Source organism: Centroberyx gerrardi, chromosome 24, assembly GCF_048128805.1.
Source record: "Centroberyx gerrardi isolate f3 chromosome 24, fCenGer3.hap1.cur.20231027, whole genome shotgun sequence".
NCBI lineage: Eukaryota > Metazoa > Chordata > Actinopteri > Beryciformes > Berycidae > Centroberyx > Centroberyx gerrardi.
This window is the reverse complement of record NC_136020.1, coordinates 23,585,172-23,613,157: the sequence shown is the minus strand read 5'-3', so window position 1 is coordinate 23,613,157 and position 27,986 is coordinate 23,585,172. Positions and strand designations below refer to the sequence as shown.

General features: G+C 42.7%; 1 protein-coding gene and 2 non-coding genes across 3 annotated transcripts; all 3 read left to right on the top strand.

Moving 5' to 3' along the window:
• Window positions 1–24: 24 nt before the first annotated feature.
• tmem19 (transmembrane protein 19) lies at window positions 25–26,919 on the top strand. The gene is made up of 8 exons (XM_071923442.2): window positions 25–84; window positions 1,409–1,559; window positions 2,255–2,368; window positions 17,860–17,997; window positions 18,563–18,639; window positions 20,429–20,606; window positions 25,678–25,887; window positions 26,546–26,919. The coding sequence occupies exons 2-8, from the start codon at window positions 1,430–1,432 to the stop codon at window positions 26,704–26,706; spliced, it is 1,008 nt and encodes a 335-aa protein (XP_071779543.1). The 5' UTR covers window positions 25–84; window positions 1,409–1,429; the 3' UTR covers window positions 26,707–26,919.
• trnak-cuu (transfer RNA lysine (anticodon CUU)) lies at window positions 18,742–18,814 on the top strand. Its single transcript has one exon. It is a non-coding gene; the product is annotated as a tRNA-Lys (tRNA).
• On the top strand, window positions 24,056–24,128 carry trnak-cuu (transfer RNA lysine (anticodon CUU)). The gene has a single exon. It is a non-coding gene; the product is annotated as a tRNA-Lys (tRNA).
• Window positions 26,920–27,986: the final 1,067 nt, after the last annotated feature.

Genomic DNA, 27,986 nt, shown 5'->3' with positions numbered 1-27,986 from the left:
ATTACATTCGTATGAACTGGCAAGAAAGTTGTCAAATTATGGAAGAATGGGGATTTTTAGTCGCCATGGTTTCGGAGTTCAAAGGTGAGTTTTCCTACAGAGTTCAAGAGTCAGAAGTCCATATTAACGTTTTTATTAGTTATATTCATACTCCGTTAACATCACGTTTTGTTTGTTCACCGGGGTGTCTGCGGGTCCCGAAAAACTCGTAAAATGGCTTAATTTTATTATCTAAACTAAATATATAAAGAAATGCAGTTGTTTTTTCTTGATAAACTGTCTTTCTGCTCTGGTTGGTTTCTGACTCTATGTGGGACGGTGGATGTTGAGGACGGGCTATAGTGCCAGGCAAACTTAGCCCCGTTTGATTATTTTACTCTCAACGATTAACACCATAAAGATGAAAAGTCTGTCTCCATGTTACTGTTTAGTTTTCACACATTAACCGACTATAGGTAGTGGATGACTCACGTTAGCAATGCTTAGTACTGAATAATGATCAGTGATTAAGATTGTGTCCAGCTGATCAGAAATGAAAGGCATGTTGTTACACTGCGATTATTCCTGTTTAGTTTTAAATAGCAAGGCTGTTTTTCAAGATAAAATGAAAATACTTAATGTGTTTACTTTAGTTAGTTAATGCCAGCTGCGTGCTTTACTGTATTTCTGCTTGGTGCTATTTCTGCTACCATTTGCCCTGCTGGTGATCTGTACAGTCCGGGGTTGAGTTAGATTTGGCAGAGCTGGCTGTCAGTGAAGGTCAGTTGGTCATTTTGATTCAGTCAGAAGTCACTGTGAGTGGATTTGAAAGCCTCAGCTGAAATGTTCAGAACTCCCTTTGAAGCGTCTAATGTAATGGCAGTGTAACAACCACACACACACACACATACACACAGAGAGAGAGAGAGAGTAGGGATGGGACGATACCAAAATGTGTCAATCCGTCTGTTGTGTCAGGAACATGAATGGTGATATCAGCTCCATGTTATTCTGCTGTCAGGAACATGAATGGTGATATCAGCTCCATGTTATTCTGCTGTCAGGAACATGAATGGTGATATCAGCTCCATGTTATTCTGCTGTCAGGAACATGAATGGTGATATCAGCTCCATGTTATTCTGCTGTAAAAGCTCTCCATCCAAATTATATTATTGTCACTTTGTGATGACATTTTTAAATTGTTGTTTATATTCTAGCAGCCAATGGCATCGCTGGAAAGATTTGAGTCTCAGAAATAAACAGAATTCTGCACAATCAGACTTTGAATCGTGAACCCATATCACGTATCGAATCTTATCGTGATGTAAGCATACCGTCCCAACCCGTAACACACACACACACACACACACACACACACACACACACACACACCATGCTGATCTGCCCCTCCTGTCCCCTGTGCTGCAGGTCCCTGGTCCGTCTCTCAGCATGGGTTCTGATAATGACGTGTTGATGAAGGAATACATCAAGATGATGACTGATATGATCATCCTCTGTGGCACTTTGGCCATTTCCCTCTTCTTCTGGGTCCTGTCCCTCACTCTCAGCACTTACTATGGTGAGCCGTCTGTCTGTCTGTCTGTCTGTCTGTCTGTCTGTCTGTCTGTACGTACTGTCTGTCTGTCTGTCTGTCTGTCTGTACGTACTGTCTGTCTGTCTGTCTGTCTGTCTGTCTGTACATACTGTCTGTCTGTCTGTCTGTCTGTCTGTCTGTCTGTCTGTCTGTCTGTCTCTCTGTACATACTGTCTGTCTCTCTGTACATACTGTCTGTCTGTCTGTCTCTCTGTACATACTGTCTGTCTGTCTGTCTCTCTGTACATACTGTCTGTCTCTCTGTACATACTGTCTGTCTCTCTGTACATACTGTCTGTCTGTCTGTCTGTCTCTCTGTACATACTGTCTGTCTCTCTGTACATACTGTCTGTCTGTCTGTCTGTCTCTCTGTACATACTGTCTGTCTGTCTCTCTGTACATACTGTCTGTCTGTCTGTCTGTCTGTCTGTCTGTGAAAACCTTTTGGAGGGCGTTTTCTCTAAACTTTGTTTTACTTCATAGTGAAATTCAAAAGACTAGTTTATTATTGTTGTTGTTGTTGTTGATATTGATATTATATCTTTGGTTTTAGTGTTAGGGTCTGATCTTTCTCTTCTACAAAATGTGGAGCTTTCTCTAGTGTATAAAAGATGATGACAGTGATGATGATGGTGGTGGTCTGTGTGTGTGTGTGTGTGTGTGTGTTTGAGGGTTTTCAGGCACCCTGCAGCCTGTATCACCATGGCGATGGTTGTTCTCCATCCTGGTTCCTCTGGTGCTGACGATCAGAGCCCTGAAGAGACGCAGTCTGGATCGCACAGGAGCCCTGGGAGGTGTGTGTGTGTGTGTGTGTGTGTGTGCTCACATACTTAACTGAGGAAAAATCCACAAAGTAAAATATGTTTTCATGGAATTTTTATTAAGTCCCGTCTAACTGTACGGCAGCTGATCTGCAGAGCGCTGAGCTGACCGTCTCCATGGTGATGTGATGGAGGTTCAGTATTAGAAAGTGTTTCTTGGTGGTTCAACCTGGACAAACTGTTGCCAGCGGCTCTGTAAGGAGCTGCACAACCTGGCAGCATGCAGGGCTTCTGAAGACAGAAAGCCCAAAGATTCAAATTTGGAAAAGTGATGAAGGGCAGGACGGTTTCCTCTGAACTGCAGTAGTGTTGCCACCCTACCACAGTGTAGGGCCGGGACGATCTGCTTATCCCCCGATTCGATACTATCACGATACTTGGATGCCGATTCGATATGTATTGCGATTCTTAAGTATTGCGATTCTACAAGTATTGCGATTCGATATTACAATTTATTGCGATTTTCATTTGCTTTTTTAACACTAGACCATGGGAAAAAGTTGAATCATACACTTCTAGAGACTGTGTATCATGAGTCATATTTCCAAAAACAGTGCACATCACATGTCAGTCAGTCTTTCTGAGATTTATTTCAGCAGTGGTACATAAAATGTACAATAGAATGAATATTAGAATGGATAAAAAATATATATACTTTTTGAAGTAACATTTAGCTGTTCCTGCTCAGCAAGCTAGTGCCATAAGAAAATAATAAATAAAATAAGATGTTAGGCCAAAATGAATAGAGCCCCTGAAGTGAAAACTGCACACACAGCACAAATCCTTTAAATTAACATCCTTCACATATGAAATTGAACTTAAACTGTCCTTTCAAAACCCTGGACTGCATATAAAAGTGGTAAATAAAATGTACAATAGATTTGTCCCTGTAAAAAATAAATATGCATGGTCAAAAAGCCCTCAATGAATAAAGGTTATAAAATATAAACATGAGATAATGAGACCAGCAGATGGAGCTGCAGGACCTGAAGCTGTCACCATCTGGTTTCAAGGGTCTCACAGCTAAACAACAAGTAGTCTGAAACCTTTCTAAGATAATAGAATGAATAAAAAATATATAATTTTTGAAATAAACTGCTACATTTAGCTGTTCCTGCTCATCAAGCTAGTGCTATAAGAAAATAATAAATGAAATAAGATGTTAGGCCAAAATGGATAGAGCCCCTGAAAACTGCACACAGCACAAATGTGAGCCTTTAAATGAACATCCTTCATATGAAATTGAACTTGAAAACGGTCCTTTCAAAACCCTGGACTGCATATAAAAGTGGTAAATAAAATGTACACCGCTTGGCTAGCTTGGCCAGGAGAGGGTACTCACGATGATGTTCTTTCCACCGGTCTAACGGGCTTTCAGACCGTGGCAAAGGAGCAGCTGTGTTGTCATTTTTCACCTCCTCCTCCTCTGCACTGTCAAAGGCCGACTTCTCTGGTGGTGCCGGTGCCTGCCTGGCATCCCCAAAAGTGGTCCCAAGTAATTCAGCCAGTGCACAGGAGGACACTCTTCTTTTAGCACATGGGGGGCCCTGGGGATCTTCTTCTTTATTCTGCTCCTCTTCCTCATCTGGTGCACCATCGTCACCGACTTCCTCCTGGTCCAGCCTCACCACTTCTTGCTAGAGGGTACAACAAATAAAACACAGTGGTACAACAAATTAGCACACTATTGAAATGTGTTTATGTTCTATCTTTGACACCATTCTACTTATTTGATAGTTTACATTGCAACACATCATGACATAGTATTAGCAAAGCAGTGTTCTACATATCATATTCATAATGTAATAATTGTAAACACACACACACACACACACACCTGTAGTACTACATTATGAACTAAAGACCCCTTGAGCATCTCTCTAATGCTTATATTTATTTACCTGATGATGCTCCATTGTGGCTGCAGCTTCAGCGACCATTCTTGCAAATGTTTCTTGTTTCCCATCGTTGGGCAGGAACGGCAGCGCTTTAAATCTTGGATCAAGCGCTGAAGCTAGGTTAAGTGTCGCCTTCTCCGGCTCGGACGTATACCTTTTTATTAGGTCTTGGTGAACGGCTTCTTTGAGTTCTCTGACAAACGGAGGATCCCCAAGGGTTTCCTGGGTGGCTTGCAGGAGCTGATGCGTGTAGTGGGGCTATGACAGAGAGTGTCGGGTTACTCTCATCCGACATAACACATGTAGCCACGTTGACTGGCTTCAGGGCCTGGATGAACTCCTCCGCATTGGATATGTCCGACTCAGTCAAGGTGCTGATCTCTTTCTCTCTCTTTCTCACCTCGGGGGAAAGCAGTGCAGCTGTGACTGCTGGCTGTTGCTCGAGGAAACGTTCGACCATGTCATACGCACTGTTCCACCTTGTTGATACGTCTGTTACCAGTCTGAGCGCGGGGAGCAACAACAACTTTTGTTTTTGCTCCAAAGCATGGAGTCCTGTGGCACTTCTGTGGAAAAACCCAGTCACGCGTCGTACTCGTCCGAGTAATCTTGCAACAGCTGGCAGCTTTAGTGCACGCTGTGAGGCCAGGTTGAGGGTGTGTCCGTAGCACTTGACATGGAGAAAGCCGGCTAATTGGGCGGCAACAACCATATTAGATGCATTGTCTGTGACTAAAGCAGGGTCTTTCTCTGCGATGTTCCATTCGATCGCTACATCACGAAGTAGCTCTGCAATATTTGCCCCTGTGTGACTCTCGTGCAAGGCTCTGATCTGGAGGACGTGACAGGACAACGACCAGTATTCTGCGATGTGATGGGATGTTAGGGTGACGTAGGACTCGGTGGCTCGTGAGGTCCAGGCGTCGCAGGTAAGAGCGACCCGTTCAGCTCTGCTCAGCGATTCTTTTACTTCTGACTTAACCTCGTTGTAGATTTTAGGCACGGCTGTCTCTGAGAAAAACTTCCTTGATGGTATAATGTACCGCGGCTCCAAGGTGTAAACCATGTTTCGAAAACCTGTATTCTCCACCACGCTATATGGACGAAGGTCTTTTCAGATAAAATGAGCAATTGACTTCGTGATGCGTTTTTCTCTGAACCGCTGGGTAGTTTATTCAGTGCTCCATCCAGGGTCTATTGGCTTGCTGCTGCAGGTCGTTTGGCTAACTCCACGTTTAGCTCTGGATGGTGTCGAGCAAGATGGACACTCATGTTGGTCGTATTACCACAATACGATACCTGTCCATGACAGAGTTTGCATACAGCTTTAGTCATGTCTAGCTCTGCTTTTCCCGGTAATGTGTGAAACCCAAACTGTGTCCATACTTTGGATTTAAAATGTGAGGGTGCAGGTCGTATCCCCGCGGATCTCGGACCGTCCGCCATTTTCTGCTTTCTCGCTTCTGCTGTTCTTGAAACGGATATGACGTCACGTTACTCAGAGATTACAACAAATACATTTCGCCATCTGCTGGATAAAAGTGGTAACTTCTTTCCACCTCGTCTAATAAGCATAGACTAAAAAGAAGCAATTGAATTTGAATTATATAGATTCAGGAATAAAATAATCGATTAAAAATCGTGAAAAAAAAAATCGCGATACTTAAGTGAATCGATTTTTTTTCCCACCCCTACCACAGTGGTTCCCAAACTTTTTCTGTCACGCCCCCCTTTTATGATATAGGAACTTCAAACTTCAAATTTTTAAATTGAATTTAGGAACAGTGTAGGAACTTAGATTTCCCCACTTTTAACAGCAGGTTCTCTCAAACTGAATTAGTGTGCAAGAAAAAAACAAATCCTACATATCAAACAATGACTGATGTCATTGAGGCTTACTGTCTCGTCATACTTCCTTACCTTTACCTTTTTATCTGTCGTGGTTGCGTCGGCGGCGTTCACATTGCGGAGCGGTTTCCACCTGAAATCTGCGACCTGCGACCCGCCTCGCTTTGTAAGAAGTGGCAGAAACGAGGCGGAGCGGAGCGCTCGATTGAAGTGGCGCATTCCGCGCGGATCTTATCCGCTCAAATTGAACTATTTTCAACTCTTTGGGCGACCATCCGCAGCGGAATAATTTGCGACCCGCCGCGGAGTCGGCGGTGAGCGCGGAAACCGCTCCCTTCCATAGGAAATAATGTTTTTTGGAGCGGAAACCGCTCCGCAATGTGAACGCAGTGTGGGGGGGTATTATGTCGCGCCCAGGGGTCGTGTTAGCCGAATATTTTCTGTCATTGACAGAATTTTTTTAACAGTGACGGAAAAATCTGAAGGCCGTCATTTTGACAGATTACACTGAGGGCGATCTACCCTAACGTTAAGTAATTCACACGCAACACTGTAAATAACCACATGTAGACCACCTGTAGCAGACCCCCCTGTCCAGTTGGTGGCGAGTGTGCATATTAATTAGCTATTGTTTACTTTAGAAGGAGCGCATGCTGCGGGATTTCCTCCCGGTGAAGCGAGTGCTTGCAGGATCGGGAAATCCCACGTTCAGAGAGTCTTGCCGACTTCTGATCACTTCCCTGGGAGAAATGTTCCCCAACTTCAAAACTCTGGCAGAAGTGGCGCTGGTAATTCCAGTCTCCAGTGTGGCAGCAGAGCGCGGGTTCAGCTTTCAGAACAAAATTAAAACGGCCATGAGAAGCCGTCTGTCCGAGGCAAAGACGCAAAACCTAATGACAATCGCCTCTGCAGCGATCTCCCTTGATGCGTTTGATTACGCTCAAGCGAGCACCCAGTTTAAGTCCATGCGGACCAGGAGGAAGGTTTGAGTTCAGGCTAGGCTACAGCAGGTCAATTGAGTTCAATTTAATTTCTTGTAAATGGTTTGTTCATATTTTAATTGTAATTGTCTAATTCTGTAAAATTGCATCGTTCATATTTTCCTGTTTAGGACGGTCGGTGTCTCCGTTTGTTCATCTTTTCTCTCTTACTAGAGCAGTGCCCGTTCGCGCCACTGCTGCACAGAGCGCTGTCCGCTTGTTTATTCAAAGTTTATTAATATTGAACGTGTCGCGTGTCCAAATTGCACCAAATCTGACACTGCACGTCCTTGGGTCCCCAGCAATACACCCGCCAAGTGTGAAGTAGATCGGACGAACGGTTCTCGAGATATGCGAAGGACAGACAGACAGACAGACAGAGATTCCTTGCTTTATAGCCTATGATAAATAATAATCTAAGTTTGTTCTTCTGTATATTAAATGTTATTGTGATCGATTGTTTTTGAAAATTAAATGCTATTAAATAGGCTATGTCTCATTATCATTAAAAAAATTAAAATTAAAATGACGGGTAATAATAGATTATGACGGAATTTTTACGACCCTGTCCGTCAAAATGACGGACAACGAGAAAGTCTAACGCAACCACTGGTCGCGCCCCCCCCCGTAGTTCCTCTGTTCCCCCCCTAGGGGGCGCGCCCCCCAGTTTGGGAACCTCTGCCGTACCAGAACTTTGACTTTAATACCAATACTGCGTTTAATGTCTAAAGGTTTGACACTATAACGTTATCACAGCAAGTAAGAAAAACCATCAAGCAAGGTGTTTCCACATGACCTGACAGCTGTGCAGCAGAGTTTCTACAGGGTTTTGATGTTTGTGAAATAGTTCCAGATTTGGCTCCTGGGTCCAGTTTGTCAACCGGTTCAGGTGGACCGGGATCCAGTTCAACACCTGCTGGACTGTTTGATGCTGTTGAATGTTTTCAGCTGTTTGACTCTGCAGTCCAGATGCTTTGTCTTCTCCTTCTCCTTCTTCTTACTATTTCACTTGCACCATTTCACTTTAATTTCAACTTTCACAAAACATTTAGTGAAAGTATCGAACGTTAATAAAATACTGAATTCAATCCTTCACAACAGTATTGAAGATGTGTTTATCCTGACAACACTAGGACAGCAGATAATACGTCACTCTACGTATTTACAAAGCAGCCAGTCACGCAGTGTGTTGTTCAGTAGGTTGCAGCCATAGGTGAAAGTCCAGCAGTGCAGTGGAACAACATCCAGATAGTAGTTCTGACTACGATGTAAAATGCATGGAAAAAGATTTGAGCCTTGTGGAGTGTTGGACACTGTCCCTGGGGCTGTAGTGCATTAAAGGAATAGTTCACCCAAAAATTTAAATTTAGTCATCATCTACTCAACTTCATGTTAGTTGAAACACTTGTTAAGTTTGTATGTCAGTGTAACACATAACGAGTTAGCTAGTGCAGCTCCATGTTCGCCTTCTGCAAAACAACTGAAGTGGCTGGCAGCTGGTTCTTTAGAGTTCTGAAAATGGCAAAAAATGACTCCAGACAAGTGTTCAGGAGCCAAACGACTCACGTTCACACTTACGCGATGTGTAAGTGTGATCGAAAACATTTTAGTGAAGACGTGCTAAATGCTGGTGTTAATACAGGTCTTTTGGACCTGATAAGTCATCATAAAATTAGTCCAAACAGCTTGTGCGGCGTAAGCCAAGTGTTCTGAAGCCAAACGATAGACACACTGATAGTCCAAGAGAAACACCTGTCCAACCACCTGTATTTAGCACATCTTCACTAAGACCATTGTTTTCGAAAGCGTTCACGCTTGCACGCTCTCACCGTTCGCGTGCCTCACAGTGTGATCGTTTGGCTGCAGAACACTTGGATTTTGGTGCACGAGCTGTTAGGAGTAATTTCATGGTCAGGGTTTTGCCCTTTTCGGAACTATAAAGAACCAGTTCCCCTTCACTTCAGCTGTTTTGCAGAAGGCCGACATGGAGCTGCGCTGGCTAGCTCGCTGTGTGTTATGTGAACATGCAAACCTCACTCACGTTTTGACTGACATGAGGGTGAGTAGATAGTGACAAAAGTTTCATTTTTGAGTGAACTATTCCCTTAAGACTTGTGCAGGCACAAGTAGTGCAAGACTGTGCAAAGTTAAAGTGTGACTCAGTATGACTTTGTACTGTATAATTCTCATAGTGATTAAAAAAAAAATCGAGCTGTAAATGCCGCTGAGATTTTCTCAGAATCCTAAAAAAATGTAATGGGTTAAAGTTACAGCTTTGTTGGTTTTACATAATGATAAATTAACTTTTCGGCAATACCCAGTGGGTGAAAAGGGTTTTATTTTGGGTCAGACTGTCATGGGACCATCTAGTTCATGCCATGGATTCCTTTTAATTTCTTAAAAATCCAGACAGCTTCTTTAGAATATCGTTACTTTGAAAAATGTATGTGGTTTGTGATTTTGTGTAAGTATACGCTCAGTTAAACACCTAACATTGTAGTTAGAGTCTATCATGTTACTTTGGGGCAACAGGCAGCCCCGATAATCATTAACAAAGGCTTGACTTTTGACTTCAAATGAGAGAAGAAAGGCCATGATGACATTTGTTTGCAGCTTTGCAGAACACGTTTTGCTCTCAGCAACACTGTTACAAAACAGATGAACAGTTTTGTTGAATCTGTGATGAGCAAAGATCTCTCACAGACATTTTTCTGTGGTGGAATGACGTCTGAGACAGCGTGTAGACCATATGACTAAAACTTTCCACAGAAACCCATAGAAATACACTTTTCTCAGCAGGCGAGCAGCCATAGAATTCATAGAATAGAATTATAAAGAAAGAGGACACAGATAAACTAGGAGGACAGAAGAGAACATTTGCTGTATTTGTGGCCAAATAGCCATAATAAATCAATTTCATATCCAAATAACCAAATATGAAAGAAGTAGATTTCATCACATGGCTTTCACTGTGGAGCCTAGGCAGTCGTCTGAGTTTACTGACCATTTCAAAATTGTTGCCAGTTTGATTTATTTTATAATGAAGATTGCTGTTGCATCTGGGACAATTTTAAATGAACAGAGACAATATTGGAAAGTTATTTAAGACTATCTTGAGCATAACAAATTATTGTGAAAGCGCAAAAAAACAAATTGCAAATGTTCCGTTTTTTTGTGTTTGTAAACTGATGATAGCTGCTGTGGGTAGTCCCTTGTCCCTTGTCGGGTGTTATCACCAGAGTGGCATCAAGAGGCAAAATCCAGAGAGTCGGGGTCAAACACATCACTCGACTACACTGCCTGCCAACCCAAAGAGCCGTAACTGTGTTAGTAGAAAAGAAATTACTTCAAAGTTTCTTCTCCTCTCCTGACAAAAGTATAGCTGGTACAGAAGGGAAGTGTATATCATTTAATAGCATTTATGGGTATAATTTATGTTGATATGAAATCTGAACCATATGACCCTTAAAAGGTAGTATACGCAGTTTAAAACATTTAAAAACTGGTTACTGCTGTTTGCCTTTGGCCGTGTAGCTGAACACTATCAAACTACATCACTCCATCAAACTACTGTAGGATCTAGCTCAAAATAGTAAGATTTAGAGGGAATTAATGGGATAATATTATAACCATGTCTAATAAGAAATGATTTGTCCACCGAGATGATTTCCATCAGAGCTTGTATATTGATAACAAAAGGGTGGGCCTCCTCTGTGGGCCAGACCCGAGGAGCAAATTACTATTATGATTAGAAGCTTTTGCCTTTCCAGTGATATTTTAAATTGTATTAGGGCAGCGTGGATCTTTTACGATTTAGGGATTGATTTGTGAACAAGCAAACAAGACAATTCACTTTAAATAACACACATTTATTTACCAATACTAAAACTATAACTCCACAACAAGTCAAGGAAAAACACACACGGAAGGATTTCTAATTAAGGATTATATGAAACTAACAATGAAAGTCAGATTTATCAAACCCAGATCTTAGAAGCAGATTAGACTATACTGAATAGACACAGTAAGTGCCATAAGACTAACAGTGAATGAACAGAAGTGAACAACTAGTGAGAATTTAGGGTTTTAGTAAACTAATCCAATGAACAAGAACTCTAAAAGCACCAGAGCACCATTCTCGTGAACGCGATATCTCAGGAACGCCTTGAGGGAATTTCTTCAAATTTAGCACAAACGTCCACTTGGACTCAAGGATGAACTGATTAGATTTTGGTGGTCAAAGGTCAAGGTCACTGTGACCTCACGTCCGTCCCATTCTCATGAAAGCTATATCTCAGGAACGCCTGGAGGGAATTTCATTACATCTGGCACAAACGTCCACTTGGACTCAAGGATGAACTGATTAGAATTTGGTGGTCAAAGGTCAAAGGTCAAGGTCACTGTGACCTCACAAAAGACATTTTTGGCCATAACTCAAGAATTCATATGTTAATTATGACAAAATTTCACACAAATGTCTAATAGGATAAAATGATGAAGTGATGACATTTTATATCCAAAAGTTCAAAGGTCAACTTCACTGTGACATCATAATGTTTTGCTTAGCACTGTAGTTGAGAAAACGATCTTGGGTCATTTTACAAAAACGGTGGAAGTGCCATCACTTACTTCTGCAGACACCAAAATCCTTTAAGTTGACCTAATAATCACATTAATTATATATGTTCAATAAATAAAGACTGTCCTTGCAATGATAAAACAAAGTTTATTGGCGGAGGCATACAACTGCGAGGCGGTTATTTCTAGTTAGACGTGTTCTGAATCAGTCCTGACAAAGTTTGGCATGCTGAGATGACGCCAAACAATAATACCAAACTTGAGATCTCCAGCCCCAAGATTAGTGGTGTAATATTTTCTGCCTATTTATAAACGAATTCTTTGATTTTAGAAACTTGTGACAGCGTAAACATAAAACAAGTAAAACAGCACGCAAAACATTGTATTTGTGCAGGGAGAAACTTAAGCATGTTATCTTTCAGTTTCTATGGTTTATGCTTTGTTACAATGGCGGGATTCTCTGGGGTCCCGATCATGGATGGGTGTGTGTGTATGTGTCCCAGTCACACATTCATGGCAGTTGTTTATTACCAGCAATCAGAGTGTCTGGTGACTAAGTGTCCTTTAGTCATGCTGGGCTGGCTGATCGTTATCAGCGATCAGTTGATTAGAGTGTCTGGCGTTGGTGACTTTAGCAGAACCGGAGAGGGGAAAGGTCCTGGGCATTTGGTCTCACTTGGGGGTGTAAGCAGGGTCAGATGGTTTGATGAGGATGGTGTGCGTTGAGCGTGATGGGAAGTCATTGTAATCGGTGCCTGACCGGGCGAGAATGTGGTCTGTTCCAGGGAGGAATGTGTATTCGGTGCAGCAGGACGTCTTTACGCTTTGTGTTGGGCAGATCATGTGTATGTCGTTCTGATCTCGGGGTTTTACTCCTACATCTCCCCCACTTTGGTCGATGAGGTCTCCAGACGTCGTCGAACACTAGTAAAGCAGAGAGCAGACATACACCAAGCAAGCAACAACACTTTCATTGCCTGCCAACCTCTCTGGTGCTTGTCTAATGGCAAAATGGGGACGAGGAGGAGAAAAAGGGAGAGAAAAAACGAAACTCAAGTAAAATGAGTAGCACCACATATTACGTCTATAATCTAGATTCTAACTAGGGGTAACTCCATGTCATGGGCTCTACTCGAAGGGGTTACTAGAAGTTAGCTGGGGTTGTATGGGCTTATCTAAGGAGCCTTGTAAGTTTTGCTGTCTCTTATACAGCAGGTAAGAGAGGAGGAATGTCAGTAGGGATCCTAAGGCACTGACCACGTATAAGGCACTGTCCGCTGCGGACCAGGCCCGAACTACAGCTAGGCCGGGTTGTGCAGTTGAGCCGGAGATAGCTTGTAGGGCAGTGTTGACGGGGGTCAGGTCAGTAGTCTGGGTTCCTTCATGTTGGATTTGTTCCTCGAGCTTGGGGCTTAAGTTGAACGAGAGAGCGTCGATCTCGAGTTCGCTCTCATAACTGTCTGTTGACAGATGGTGTAGAGCCAGGTCATCGATATCTAAGATGGCATCTTTAGGAACATTGACCCACATTGTCTGGTTGTTGCAGAGCAAAACAACTTCCACAGAATGACATAATTCATCACAGGAAACACAAAGCCTTCATTTGGTTTGGTCAAAGTGTTTTAGGCACGACCTATTCCGAGAGGGCTGGAGTCTAGTAACAGCCTTGGGACATGAGTCACTGGAAATAGGGAGAGTGTGGCAGAGTCCACAAGAAATTTTTTCCAGCTTGTACATTCCCTTCAACTTCATCAAGTGGTGGAGGATTCCATATGACATTAAAAAACAATTCAATGTATTTGCTCAACTTAACACAAATAAGTTATTAAACTCAAATTCTGAATTACAATATACCAGTTAAGCACTGGAATTAGCATTGAATTGAACCATACAAACTAATAAGGCATGGAATAATGAATCAATAAACTAAAGATTAAGCAATACATTACTCACTTTAAAACGCACTCAAACAAGAACAAAGGGAAGGCAAGGCTGGACAGGTGGAAGGGCAAACAGAGCAATGATTACTCCTTCTAATTATAAGAGCTCAGAGGTTGATTGAGCACACCTGTGGCTGGTCGACCTCAGACAGCAGAGGTGACCTTGTTGCTCCTCCCTGAGCTCAACACGGGTCATAGCGGACGTGAAAGACTTTCAACACAAAGCTGCGTGACTGCACAGACTCTGTACTTGTAACCCTAACCCTATCCATGAACATTATGCTTTCCAAGACAGAAAGTAACTGGGTCAATTCCATGGACGTAGCACCGATTTGGGTTTCATTCCTGAGAATATGAACATGTTCTCAAGCCCTAAGTACACAAAGAAATACTACCCAAACAAATGAATATGAAACTTATAGACTGCTATATACTGCCATATAATAAAGTGCTTCAAAACCTGCAATCCACCATGCTGGTTTTATGGACTGCATTCAGTACCATTTTCTCTGCCAGGTCATTATTATCTGAGTTACTTGCAGTCAGACAACAGGCATGCCAGCCTCCCATTCAATGAGAAACCAAAATACGCATATACTGTTGTGTGTGGGGGTATGTTGGGTCTGATGTCTTGATAGATAGATAGATAGATAGGTAGACAGATACTTTATTGATTCCGGAGGAAATTCTGGAAAAAATGGATGGTTGACGTGGTTTTTCCTTTCCCCTTGCAGCAAATTGTGATATGTTTTTGATCAGAGGTCATCTAATCATGAAAGGTATTAATTTACTAGGAATCTTTTCCCAGAACTCGTCACCATCTGATTTCACAGCAGTGTTTGTCCGGTAATTACTCATGACTGTGAGATTAATGCCATTGGGATAAAGATTCAGTATCTATTCAATTCTAAAACTTCTAAAACGGCATCATTGTTCATCAGAAACGATATTACCAAAATGTATACAAATTGTACATTTTCAAAAACCAACAAACCACAGTTTACACATTTAAACTACATTGAGGTGATTGGTTTGAAAAGGTGCACTACAGATTTAGCAGATATCTATCAGCCCAAGATGACATGTACCCTTGTTATCTTGAAAGCTCCAGTGCAGAATATATTTGGCCATACAGAGTTATTGGCGTAGATTCTTACCGTGCGTTCAAACTGTGATCCGCTTGCTTGATTTGTCGCAGCCAGACGCTCCGACTGCATCTATGTAGCGGTCTGCAGCTGCTAAGTTTTGAACAGGCAAACCATGTATTTTTCACTGCGTTGGTATTGCCTTTCATAATGTTAAAGGATAAGGCTGGTGTTTTTTAATGCATTTTTTACGGTCAACAAATTCTATGAAAATAACAAAATCAGCAATGAATTTGTTTTGCTAACAAGTCTCGTCCATGTAGCCGGTGCCCAGTAAAGCCTCATGTCCCAGCAGCCATAGAACTCCATTGTATTAAAAACTATTAAAACCCGTCACAGAGCCATGCTGCTGCTCTGCAGCATATTTCATCATCACGATGCACCGGGCCGGATGTTATTTTCATAGGATTTGTTTACGATAAGAAATGTATTTAAAAACACCAGCCGTATCCTTTAAGTTAATTAGGTACGATTAATCCAAAATGAACGGTAAAACCACTATAAAATGACTTCAGATTTTACCATCGACCAATGACGGATGCAACTGTTCTCCAAGCATTGTTTTTGAGACGTTTATTCCTGTCGTCTTTCAAATAAAAGTTGCGAGATCTGGGAAACTTTGAAGACTGGAATCAGTAATTTTGCACATGCTAGAACTGAACTATTCATGAAACGAAATCACTTCGATCAATCTGTTTGGCTGTTGATAGCCGATGACCAAAATTGAGTTTCCCCGGTCACTCAGCTCTATAGGAAATAAATGGACTTCTGCTGGCTTGTTGATGGCGTTGTTCGCAGTGTGAATGCATGGTTAGACTTGAACATGGAATATAAGCTGTTTGCAACTTTCATAACCTACCAGCTCTGTTTTATGTCACTGACCGTATGGAGGCTGCCTAGTAGTTGAATGGTTGAGGGTTTGATCCTCAGTGCCGACAGTACAGTGCAGGGAACTTTGGGCAAACACATGTAGTCTCTGTTAAGAGCAGGCAGTTGGTCGTGTCTGACGTATCTGCCCTTGGAAAACGAATATGAAGCCACGCAACCATGGGGCGATATTAAATAATTACTACCCAGAAAAAATCGATTTTAGAAAATGTTAAGGTTATTTTTCATCTAAATGTCAATCCCCTGATGCCGTCTAGTCTTGTGCTTGACCAAATTTCTATTAAACACAATGGATCCTCACATTAGCAACAAGTCCATCACTTTACCCACCCAGATATTCCCCTCCGGTCACAAGCCTAACATATAGTCTACACTGTTCGCAGCACGTCAGCAGCACATACTGTCCTCAGTTTGTGTCCATACTGGTTCTGCTTTAGTGGCATTTTAGCTGTGCATTCAATCCACAAAGAAGCACCTTGAAATATGCACAATTATGCCTAGTTTGTAGCACATCAACAGTCCTCTCACATAGAGCTGCACAACCTACTATTCATACATTCCTTTTACTTGGGAAGCACTATTTCAAGGGTTCTTTTCATAGTTACTCTTCTAATTAAAAGTTAAAATAATATAAAAATATAACAGGTACCATACAGATAACAACAGATACCATTTTTCAGAAGGTGACCATGGAGAGATTGGACCGTTCTCAGCTATTTTCTGGATTAGAAAGGTGAAATGGAGACATAGCCATTACTTGATTATTTAACATGGTTTGTCTGAAAAGTCTGTTGAACTTTTCTGACCAGTAGCTGTCGATATCTATGTTTCTGCCGCCACATACACCGTGGAAATTCAGAAGCATAATGAATGCTTTCAGTTCCTCGACAGACATATCCCACGTTTCATGTCTAGGAACTCTGTGCGCCTCATCACACTGTTCTGAAACTAGTGACCATATGTGTGAAATTCGTTTCCATGGAGTTTTGATGACGCTCACTTGATCAATGGGGGAATTTTGGGGGGGGGGGGGGGTTGCAAAGACTGTATTTACATTCTTTGTTTTTCACAATTCTGAAAAAGCAGGCCCAAATATGTGGAAAAATGGAGGGTCAGACCATAGCATTTCCAGAAAATTAAATTTGAAATCTCAACATCCAGTTACATCAGCCCATGGCGTTTCTAGTGTTAATAGAAAACATAATGATAATGATGAGTAAATGATTTTAAAAACCTATTCCATCGGTTTAAAATGGTGCAACCCCATTTTCTCCAGTTTTGATACAGCTCGATGGCCAATAGTGGAAGATTGTGGTTGTTGGGCAAATCCCAAGAGGGAATGTGTATGTCTGTATAGATGTGAGGTTGGGTATGCAGTGGTGAGGGATGGATGTAAGGCTGCGTTCACACTCAGCATGTTCTGATCGGTTTCTCTGAACTCTGCAGTGTTTCCTCCTTCAGTTCAGTTGGTTTGTCCAGGTGAGAACGATGACCTTTGAACTCTGGTGGCACCAAATAACGGCACCGAGAGTCTCGGTCCTCTAACGAGAGAACTGCGGTGCGGTTCGTTAATCCGACCGATTACAGTAAACCGCCCCGAAACGCAAAATGAAGTCTGGACTGATGCTCATATTCAGCTTTTTCTTCATTTGTTCTTAACTGGTATGAACACCACAGAAGAAGAGACAGACCATCATTCAGTCCATCATGCTGAGCTAAAGTTACAGGAACTGGAATACTGTATAACCTGATGGGACACAGACCGGTTATCAAAACTTTGTCCAGTAAACAAGCTGCTTGTGAGTCACGTGACTTTTGTTTACAAGTCCTGGTTTGCTTGTAATTGGTCCGTTTGAATCTAAACAAACCAAATACAAAAATGCAGCAAATTCAACTTTTCCGCTCTGGTTCAGACCAAAGAAAGCAAACTGTAGGTGTGACTGAACTGTAGGTGTGACTGAACTGTAGGTGTGACTGAACTGCAGGTGAGACTGAACTGCAGGTGTGACTGAACTGTAGGTGTGACTGAACTGCAGGTGTGACTGAACTGCAGGTGTGACTGAACTGTAGGTGTGACTGAACTGCAGGTGTGACTGAACTGTAGGTGAGACTGAACTGTAGGTGTGACTGAACTGTAGGTGTGACTGAACTGTAGGTGTGTAGTAATCCAGCCGTGTGTTTCTCCAGCGCTCCTGGTGGGGTTTGTTCTGACCATGGCCAACTACAGCTTCTTCTCCTCTCTGCTGGCCTTCTTCTTCACCTCCTCCAAACTGACCCGCTGGGGAGGGGCAAAGAAGAAGAAAATCGACGCGGAGTACAAGGAAGGTAAGAGGGTTAGGGCGAGAGAGAGGAGTGGAGAGAGTCGGAGGAGAGAAGGTCGGTTTTTAATGTGCGACATCACTTTTTGAGATATATAGGCTTGGGCGATATCCAAAATTTAATATGGCGATGCTGTCCCGCCAAAATATTGTGATATACAATATTATTGTGGGGTGGGGAGGGGGGGTAGGACATTTTTAAAACACATTTTTTTGTTTTATTTCTTTAAAATTTCTAGGCTATAAATAATATTTATAGGCTACAAAGTTGATCTTTCTATTTAACCGAAAACAACGGCCATTTAGTGTAATTCTGCTGATTGTGGAAAAGGAAACCCACTTGGAATAAAGTGACAAATTTTTCACTACAACTATGATTATTTTTTTTGGGGTATATTGTGATATTTCTGAAATTTCATGATATTCGATGTTATTTAATATTGGCCCAAACCTAATTCTATAAGGTAGCTGGAGGCCTCTAAAGATACAGTCTCTCTCTCTCTCTCTCTCACTCACTCTCACTCTCTCTCTCTCTCTCTCTCTCTCTCTCTCTCTCCCTCTCTCTCCATTAGGTGGCCAGAGGAACTGGATTCAGGTCTTCTGTAACGGAGGTGTCCCCACAGAGTTGGCACTGCTTTATATGATAGAGGTAAACACACTGTTTTAACTTGCTGCCCCCCCTCTCTCTCAGAAGTGGAGTTGTGTTACGGCCCACCTGCCCCCCTTTGCGCCCCCCCTTTGCACCCCCCAGGCCCGGCTAGCTCAGTCGGTAGAGCATGAGACTCTTAATCTCAGGGTCGTGGGTTCGAGCCCCACGTTGGGCGCAGGCTTTTGTTTTTTACTGGACAAAGGATTTCAAGATACACGTTGTGAAAACACAATTTCTATTTTCTTATGCAAGTAAAAGAACAAAACAAAGCAAAACACAAACAGAATAAGGTTCTAAGTTAATATGATTAAATACAACCCTCAAACACCCCCACCCCACCTGCTCTATAAATAGTGCATGACAAGAAGAGGATGTAATGAAACACCTCAAAGGAAGTGTCCGTTATGGATTATGTTTTATCTCTCTGGGGCTGCCAGATTTTTTCCGATTGTGCATGTCCATCCCTTAAAGAGAACCTTATTTGTTGGGCGAAGTCTTTTGATCTCAATGTTAAACGGTGGAGGAAAGTCTAGACAGCCTGTTTGTGGCTCTGGGCCCGAAGTTATCAAGCGTCTCAGAGTAAGAACTGCCCAAAAATTCTCAGAGTGACGCAAATGTGGTACTAGTGTTACGCATAGGAGTGAGAGCTATGATCTAATAATCCTATAAGGATGTGTTTAGGAGAGTTCGAGAGGCGTCCTGACCTGTAGACGGCTGCATCGAGACGACGTCCACCACGCACATATGGGGGGAGGAGGGATGTTTTGCAAAACACTCGATAATGTCAATTTCATCAAAAGATACCAGTCAGACAGGGAAGGTATTTATTAAGTGACGGACCTCGTGTGTGATGCTATCTCCCCATCTACGGAGAGATCTTATGCTCTCTCAGAAGAGATGAAAGTAATCGCCACTTCACGCTTCTTGGCCACAGGAAACATGAACAGTGCAACAGCGATGATTTGGTTTTATCACAGCCTGCTATCAGCAGAGCCATCCGTCCGGCCCTGTGGGCACGTTCGGCACTTCCCATCAAACGAAGGTTTATTCATTATCCCACCGCTCAACACCCAGGTTTTCAGATGTGATTGACTGAGGAGGCATAGATCAATCTTAAGGACTACAGCATCAACACCGAGGTGGGTGTTGATGCCACGCTGATTATATGGCCTGGATCTACACAAGACTGTAGAGTTCTTTCTCAAGAAAACGAGAGTTGATACTGTTCAAAGATGACAGTTGCACTGACATTTTTGTAAAGTAGTAAGGTAAAGGGAGGAAAAGGGAAAGATCCGAGGGACTTCTGCTCTGTTAAAGCTCCTGAATTCATATCCTGTCCTGTGTGACTGATGTGTTCCCACAGACAGACAGACAGCTGAACACTGTGCACACTGTGAGAGGCTTGAATGATGACTTATCTTTACTTGTATTGAGCAATCATGTGTTTCTCCCAATACAGTAATTCTTTGTGAAACTAAAACGACAAAAACACAAATAAGACTTTAATCTAATGCATTTAAATAACAACACACTATACAGGACAAATGGGGAATATGATTTATCTATTCAGGCAATGGTTGTCAGGATGTTGGAGCAACCTGACTACTGTACAAAATAAAGACAACAAAGTTCATGACTTCAGTCCTTGGAAAATCATAATACTTTTACAGACTGGAGCCTCTGTGTATTAGAATAATTGAATGATGGACTTAAGGTAATGTTCTTTCCCCTTAAAACGGACGTATAGTTTTGGAATATAACTCTTCACATGAAGGCGGTTGTGTTTCAGGTGGGGCCGGGAGAGATTCCCGTTGACTTCAGTAAACAGTACTCTGCTTCCTGGATGTGCCTGTCTCTACTGGGCGCGCTCGCCTGCAGCACCGGAGACACCTGGGCCTCGGAGGTGGGGCCTGTCCTCAGCAAATCACAGCCAAGACTCATCACCACCTGGAAGGAAGTCCCGGCAGGTGAGGTGCCAAACAAGCCAATCACAGCGCCGTGTGGTTTGCGCGCTGCGTCAGCACTGTTTTTGCTCAATGGCTGACTTTTTGCTGTCCTGTTCAGGCATGCTGAGTAGTGGTGTAACAGACCGTAGTTGATCCGTGATCCGTACGGATCCCCCTCCCACGGTTCGGCACGCATGTGAACCGCGGATTAATTGCAAAGTTTAACCATCATAGTGTGAAATACAGTTTTACTGCCGCTGTTACTTTTTAAAGTAATAATTCCCTAAATCTCGATGCAGAGTTGCAGTGAAAAGATACAGATGAGACAGATGCGTGCTGCGTTTTACTCTGAAGCGCAATGATTGCTTTAGGGAAGAAAAAAAAAGGAAGAGCGACTGATTTAAAAGCCGTCGCTTTCGCCTTCATTGAGTGAAATCCCGTAGGCTGTGACTTCGGCCATTTTCAGTGGTGTAACTGGGAAACTGGGCATGCTTGTCATCATTGAAATAGATCACAAGATTGTGATTTTTATTGCAACTTCAGCAATATGCTGCCTTCCCTTCGACACACAGCTCCGCTCGGAGAAGCTCCGGTCCTGTGGCATAGCCTTCAGTGTTGATAGGCTATTACTCGTGTTGTGTAACCATCAGATAGTGCTGTGGGCGGGACATTGAGCGAGACTACAGAGTGGTGACTACAGACAGAGAGAGGCGGCTGCATCAGAGCCAAAGTAGCACATTTTTAAATTAATTTAACCCTAACCCTTTTTTTTTTTTTTTTTTCCTGATCCGAAAAATTATCCGATCCGTGACTCAAAACCGTGATACGATCCGAACCGTGAGTTTTGTGATCCGTTGCACCCCTAATGCTGAGTGAAGACATACAAAAACAAACAAAAACCTGTCAGGTTGTGAAACAAGGCTGATTATCAATATACGTTCTTGTGCATTGTTGTGTCCTCCATGACGCGTTATACGTAATATCTAACCACCGAAGCTTGATTCCAAACCAAAAGAACTTAAGGACAGAGGACGGATAAAGATCCCGGACGTTTCCTTGCCAGGCGAGGAAGCATTGGATGGAGACTTGACCGACGAAAACGAATGGAAAGCCCTAAGATTCATGGCGAGAACGACACATCACGTCCGAACAGCGCTGTGTCTTTATTAATTACGCGAGCTAAGAGAAGCACACGGTCCATCTCAAACTGTCGGGAAGCTTCTCTGTTCACTTTGATGAGAAGATCGTTCTCCCCAAGACAACTTGGGAAGAACGTTCTCTACAAGGACATGTCTGTGATGTGTATACCAAGAAATCTAAAACTATCAACAATTTCAACAGATGACCCACTGATGGAAATAGGAATGTGATTTTCTCTGATCTTTCTGAAGTCAACAATGATTTATTTTGTCTTATTGACGTTTAGAGTAGGGCTGCACGATATATCGTTTCAGCATCGTCATCGCGATGTGCGCATGCGCAATAGTCACATCGCAGGACGTGCGATGTCAAGTAAGGCAAATTAACTCAAACGCGTCATGCTACAACTTTTTTGCTGCTTGTTACAAAAGGAAAACTCGCACAGTTCTCATTTTCCATGACTAATCTACAAGAGAAGTCTGTCTGATATAACATCATTTACTCCGATTTAAGGGTTTGTTATAAGAGTAGCGTATGTTACCTTTCCAGCTTTCGCGGCTCTGACCCGTAGTTGGGAAGCCTCTGGTGTTGTGCTAGCCTACTTTAGCTTAGCCTGGCTCGTAGCTGGTAACAAGCTTTTTACTAAGAGTCCGGACCGACTCTGCAGTGGAGAACTGGCACTTTATTTCTGTACAGCAGCGAACATAATGCACGGCCTCTCGGTGATGTTCTAAGCTCTTTTCCCGCTAACTATGCTAACTTTACTCACTTAGCATCCTGCAACTCACTCTGGCTGCGGCTAAAAACAAAACACACTCACTTCCTGCTACGTCACCCGTGCAGGTTACCCACAAGGCCACCTTCTTAAAGGGGCAAGGCTTGATAGAGCTATTCAAGTCATTTGGTGAAAATTCCTGTATTTTTTCACATCGCAATATATATCGCAGAAAAAAAAATATTGCAATGTCAGTTTTTTCCAGTATCGTGCAGCCCTAGTTTAGAGAGAGGTTGTTATCATGGCACCATATGGTTAGATCTCCCACTTCCCTCCTATAGGCCCTCTCATCACTGTCGCTTATTAGTCCAATCACTGTGGTGTCATCTGTGAATTTTATGATGCTGTTGTTGTCATATTTGGCAACACAGTCGTGTGTAAACAGACTGTACAATAGGGGACTGGGACAGCAGACCCTGAGGCGCGCCGGTCCTAAGAACTAATGTAGATGAGTGTGTTTTACCTATTCTCACAGTCTGGGGCTGCCTGTCAGGAAATCAAATAGCCAATTACAGATAGAGTTGCCCAGACCAAGACCTCTGAGTTTCAACACCAGATTGGATAGTACAATTGTATTAAAAGCAGAGCTATAATCAATAAACAACATTCTGACATAGGTATTTTTCTTTTCAAGGTGTACTAAAGCAGTATGCAGAGCAAGTGAGATAGCGTCATCTACAGATCTATTAGAACAGTAGGCAAACTGTAATGGGTCAAGGGTAGCAGGAGTGTTACAGTTTATATATGATATAGCCAATCTTTCCAGGCACTTCATAATAACAGAGGTCAAAGCAACAGGTCAATAATCATTAAGGCAAGAGACGGGTGTTTTCATAGGTAAACCTAGTTAGTCTTTAACGGGGTTAAGTTACTGCGAACCGACGAAGAAAACATGCTGATATATTAAGCATTTTCAAAAGCTAGGTGTCCCCAAACTTTTGACAGGCAGCGTATGTGTATTTTATGTGTATTTTAATTTGTTTGTATTGTAGTTTTTAAGCAAAACTCTGAGCCTCATACTAGGTCGCTCTGGATGACAAAGAGCTAAATACCTGAAATGTGAATCTAACTAAACCGTCTCATGAACAGGGGAGTTGGGATCGTTTGAAACGCACTATACCTCTCGCCTACAGACAGATTGCATTTGTTATCTTGAATTTTTTATTTTCTTTTTTATTTATTCATTTATTTAAATGCATGGTGCTTTTCACGCAAGAGGCCAACAGATGATTTGATGTTATCTCACAACTGGGAATTTTCGCCTGAAGATTTTCTCTATGCAACTTTCACACTTAAGGGCCAATTTACGTCAAGCGAATAAAGTGGAATGTAAACACAGCCTCTCTTTCACTCAGTGACCCCTCAGCAGAAACGGCTGTATGTATGGCAGGGGCTTGTGCAGCCGCCCCGGGCTCAGCGTCTGAGTCACGTCTCACATTAGAGCTTTGGATGTGGGACGGGCCTGACCGCCGAACAGTAGTATGAGGCGGTATGAAATACGAGAAGGGGGTAAAAGTTCAGCTTCCGAGTGGAGATGATGTCATTGCCTCCCCAGGCCCGGCTAGCTCAGTCGGTAGAGCATGAGACTCTTAATCTCAGGGTCGTGGGTTCGAGCCCCACGTTGGGCGCAGGCTTTTGAGCAGAATATGCAGTGAGGACAGGAGAGGAAAGTAAATCGAGGTGTAATGAAGGGATTTTCTGCCTCCCACTGCAAGACGGGTAACGTTTGCATGTACTGAGAATTCCCGTCTTTATCCGTCTAAAGCAGCCAAAACCCTCAGCTGAATGTTGGATCCAGTCCTGAAGTGCAGCAGCAGCAGTTCCTCTAACGTCCGCTAGAGTCCGGCTCCAAAAAGACTCCAAACCTCCCAACTCTGTGAAGAACACAACTTCTGATAAAAATATAAAGTCAATACATTTTTTCCACAAGAGGTTTTGGCCTCAGTAGCGAATTTCACTTCTTCTAATGTGTGTCATTATGGAGATTTTCAAAATAACTGTGTCATTTTAATAGGGTTAGACTGAAGCACTCTTTTGTACACCAGTCAATCCTAAAATTAAATATAGAGCTTAATCCGAGATCAAATGTACGTTGAAGGTCCTTAAATACTGTCTTTTGTGATTGTAATGATATGTTGAATGTATGTATCTTTGTGTCCTGTCTTAATTTTTGTCCTTTTTGTGATGTTGCAAATGGAGCTGCTGTGATGCAAGAAAAATTTCAGACTGGATCTGACAATAAAGTATTATCATCATCATCATCATCATCATCATTAACAGATATAACACAGGGTTGTTTTCCTAGTGATTGACAGGTCGTCGATTATGGGCTGATAGTAGGCGGAGCTACAACTCTGTAGGCGACCCTCGGCCTCGCTTTGGCCGCTCTGGCGCCAAAAAATGTCAACAAGGCTTCAAAAACCTTCAGAAGCCAGTGGGTGACGAACACTCACTACTCCGTCTGTTTCTGCAGTCTACGGTCGATACTCAGTCACCTGGTTTTGGGTCGACACATGTAAACATCATAACGGTGTTAAAATAACCTGTAAAGATCAGACTCTGATGATGAGAAACCTGTAAAGATGGCTGGCTTATTTCATATTCAACTAGTTACTGTGGCTTGGAAACATCTGACTGCTTTCACTTTCACTTCTGTATAATATGTACAACAACATACGGTGAGCAGTACTTTCTGTCACTGTTAATACTGGAATCATCGTTTGTTTCCCCTGTATTGGCAATAAGCTGCTGTTCAGTCAATATTCTGATCACAAGTTAATAGAAACCGAATCGGAGCTTAACAAGGGTATGAGCAAAATCTGGGTTTCTACATGCATGTAAAGGTAGCCTGTGTGTGTGTGTGTGTGTGCATCAATGAATGTGTTTTATGTCTAGAGATGACTTAATTTTCACTCTGTTCTGTCAAAGAAAAAAAAACAGCTCAAGTCTTTCCTTTTTTTTGATGTCAGTAGAATTTTTCTAGGTTTTGTTTCTTTCTGATTTGGCCGACTGTGTGTGGCGTCTGTTTATTTTTGTGCTTTTGTATTTTTAAGGATCACAAACACACAACCTCCCACTCACTGCCACACTTCCACTTCCCCTATCATTTAATTTTCTGCATCACGGCTATTTGATTTTGTTTTTATGACTCTTATTTTCTCCTCTTTAACCCTCCAGGAACAAACGGAGGAGTAACTTCCGTCGGATTGGTCGCCAGCTTCCTTGGCGGGCTCACAGTGGGCGTGGCTTACTTTGTGACGCAGCTTCTGTTGGTCAGCGACCTGCACCTGGCAGACCCCCAGTGGCCGATCATAGTGTACGGGGGCATGGCCGGCTTGGTGGGATCGCTGCTCGACTCTTTCCTGGGAGCTCACATGCAATACTCCGGTGAGTAACAGCGGTTCGTGATAATAGGCGTAGGATTTTCTCTGAGGCTGCGTTCAACAGCCAGCGTGTTCTGATCGGTTTCTCTGAACTCGGCAGCTTTTCCTCCTTCAGTTCAGTTGGTTTGTCCAGGAGAGAACAGTGACCTTTGAACTCTGGTGGCACCAAATAACGGCAGCGAGAGTCTCAGTCCTCTAACAAGAGAACTAAAGGAAACCACCCCGAAACGCAAGGGATTATGGGTAGAAGGAGACGGAAAGCCTAGCAGAACAGAATGAAGTCTGGACTGATGCTCATATTCAGCTGCTTCTTCATGTGTTCTTAACTGGTATGAACACCACAGAAGAAGAGACAGACAAGTCCGTCATGTTAGATAAAGTTACAGGACGACAGGTTCAAACTCTGTCCAATAAACAAGCTGCTTGTGAGTCATGTGACTTTTGTTTGGTCAGTTTGAAGCTAAATGAACCAAAAATACAACAAAGTCAATTTTTCCACTCTGGTTCAGACCAAAGAAAACGATCGCAGCCTCAGTCTGTAACTGTGAAAGTCGACTTTCCGTTTCACTCTTTACACTCAACTTGGATGATTCCTTCAGCTTTGCCTTGTTGACTTGTCTCTCCTCGTCTGTGTGTGTGTGTGTGTGTGTGTGTGTGTGCAGGTTTCGACTCGAGCATCGAGAAGGTGGTGAGCTACGAGTCGGCGACCACCCAGCGGATCTGCGGGAAACCGATCCTGGACAACAACGCCGTCAACCTCTTCTCCTCCGTGCTCGTCGCGCTGATACTGCCCGGCGTGGCGTGGGGGGCGTGGCCACGATAGAGACACACACTCAGAAAACACACACACACACACACACACACACACACCGTCATCTGAGGCTGAGCACTGAATACCTCTCCATGTAACGTAATCTGAGACTGACTCAGACTGAGCTGTTGTTGGTGATTATTGGTTACGGTAGAATGACACAAAAGACTGGCTTACACACACACACACACACACACACACACACACACACACACACACACACACACACACCTAACATGTCTTCCATTGCCTGTTCCTCACCCACTGAGACCCAGACTGGACTGAGCCATCGTTAAACAGCGGCTGAATAAAATGAATGAAGTCCCTGCAGTGTTTCTGAGCAGGAGGATCTGTAATCAGTTTTTCGGCTGCAGGACTTTGTGTCACCGAAGACCCGAACCCGAACCGCTCCGGTCCGGGACAGACCGGTCGATCCTGCTGATCACCATGTTAGCGTGATCGGCTGCAGCAGTATGAGGTGACGGTATGTTTGAAGAGCACTGCAAGGCATCATCAGTTTGGTATTTGTGTAGAAAACATGAATCTAATATGACTGTTATGAAGTAATCAGTTGGTGAACAGTTTAACCAAAAGGATGATTTTCCCCTTTCAGGTCGTTTCATTTGATAATCAAGAGTGTTTCATGAGAAAAAAGCAAAAAAAAAAAATAGACATGATCATGTATTTGCATAGTAGAAATATGTTTTTTTTTTTCTTATCCCATAAATCATCTTGTGACTCCCCAAAATGAACCCCACCCCCACCTGCTCTATATACACTGCAAAAAATGTCAAGCTGCCCAGTGATGTTCTCTTGTCTCCAGACCTATCAGCTTCTTTCATGATATTTTTAGTCAAATTCTCTCACTGCACTGACAGATAATCTGCTGCTTTCAGTAAATTTCACTTGATTCATGCCAATATGACTTCTTCTTTCAAGAAATCATCAGAAAACAATGAAGAAAATCTGGAAACAAGAAACTTTCTCCAAGACAATTTCACTTTTACCAAGAAAATGTCCTGAAACAAATTTGTTGAAACCGGTAAAATGATCTGCCAGTGCAGAGAGATGATTTCACAAAAAAAACCATCTTAAAATAAGCTCGATAAGTCTGGAGACAAGAGAAAATAACATGCTCTATATAACATGTTACAGCTTATTATTCAATGATTGGTCAAAGATGTGTTCCAACCTTGCTGATAATTCCCATAATGCACAGCTGTGCTAACTCTTGCTGGTGATCTTTGTTGTTTTTTTCTGTGTAATATTTGTGAGAAGCTTGTCAGAGTTCA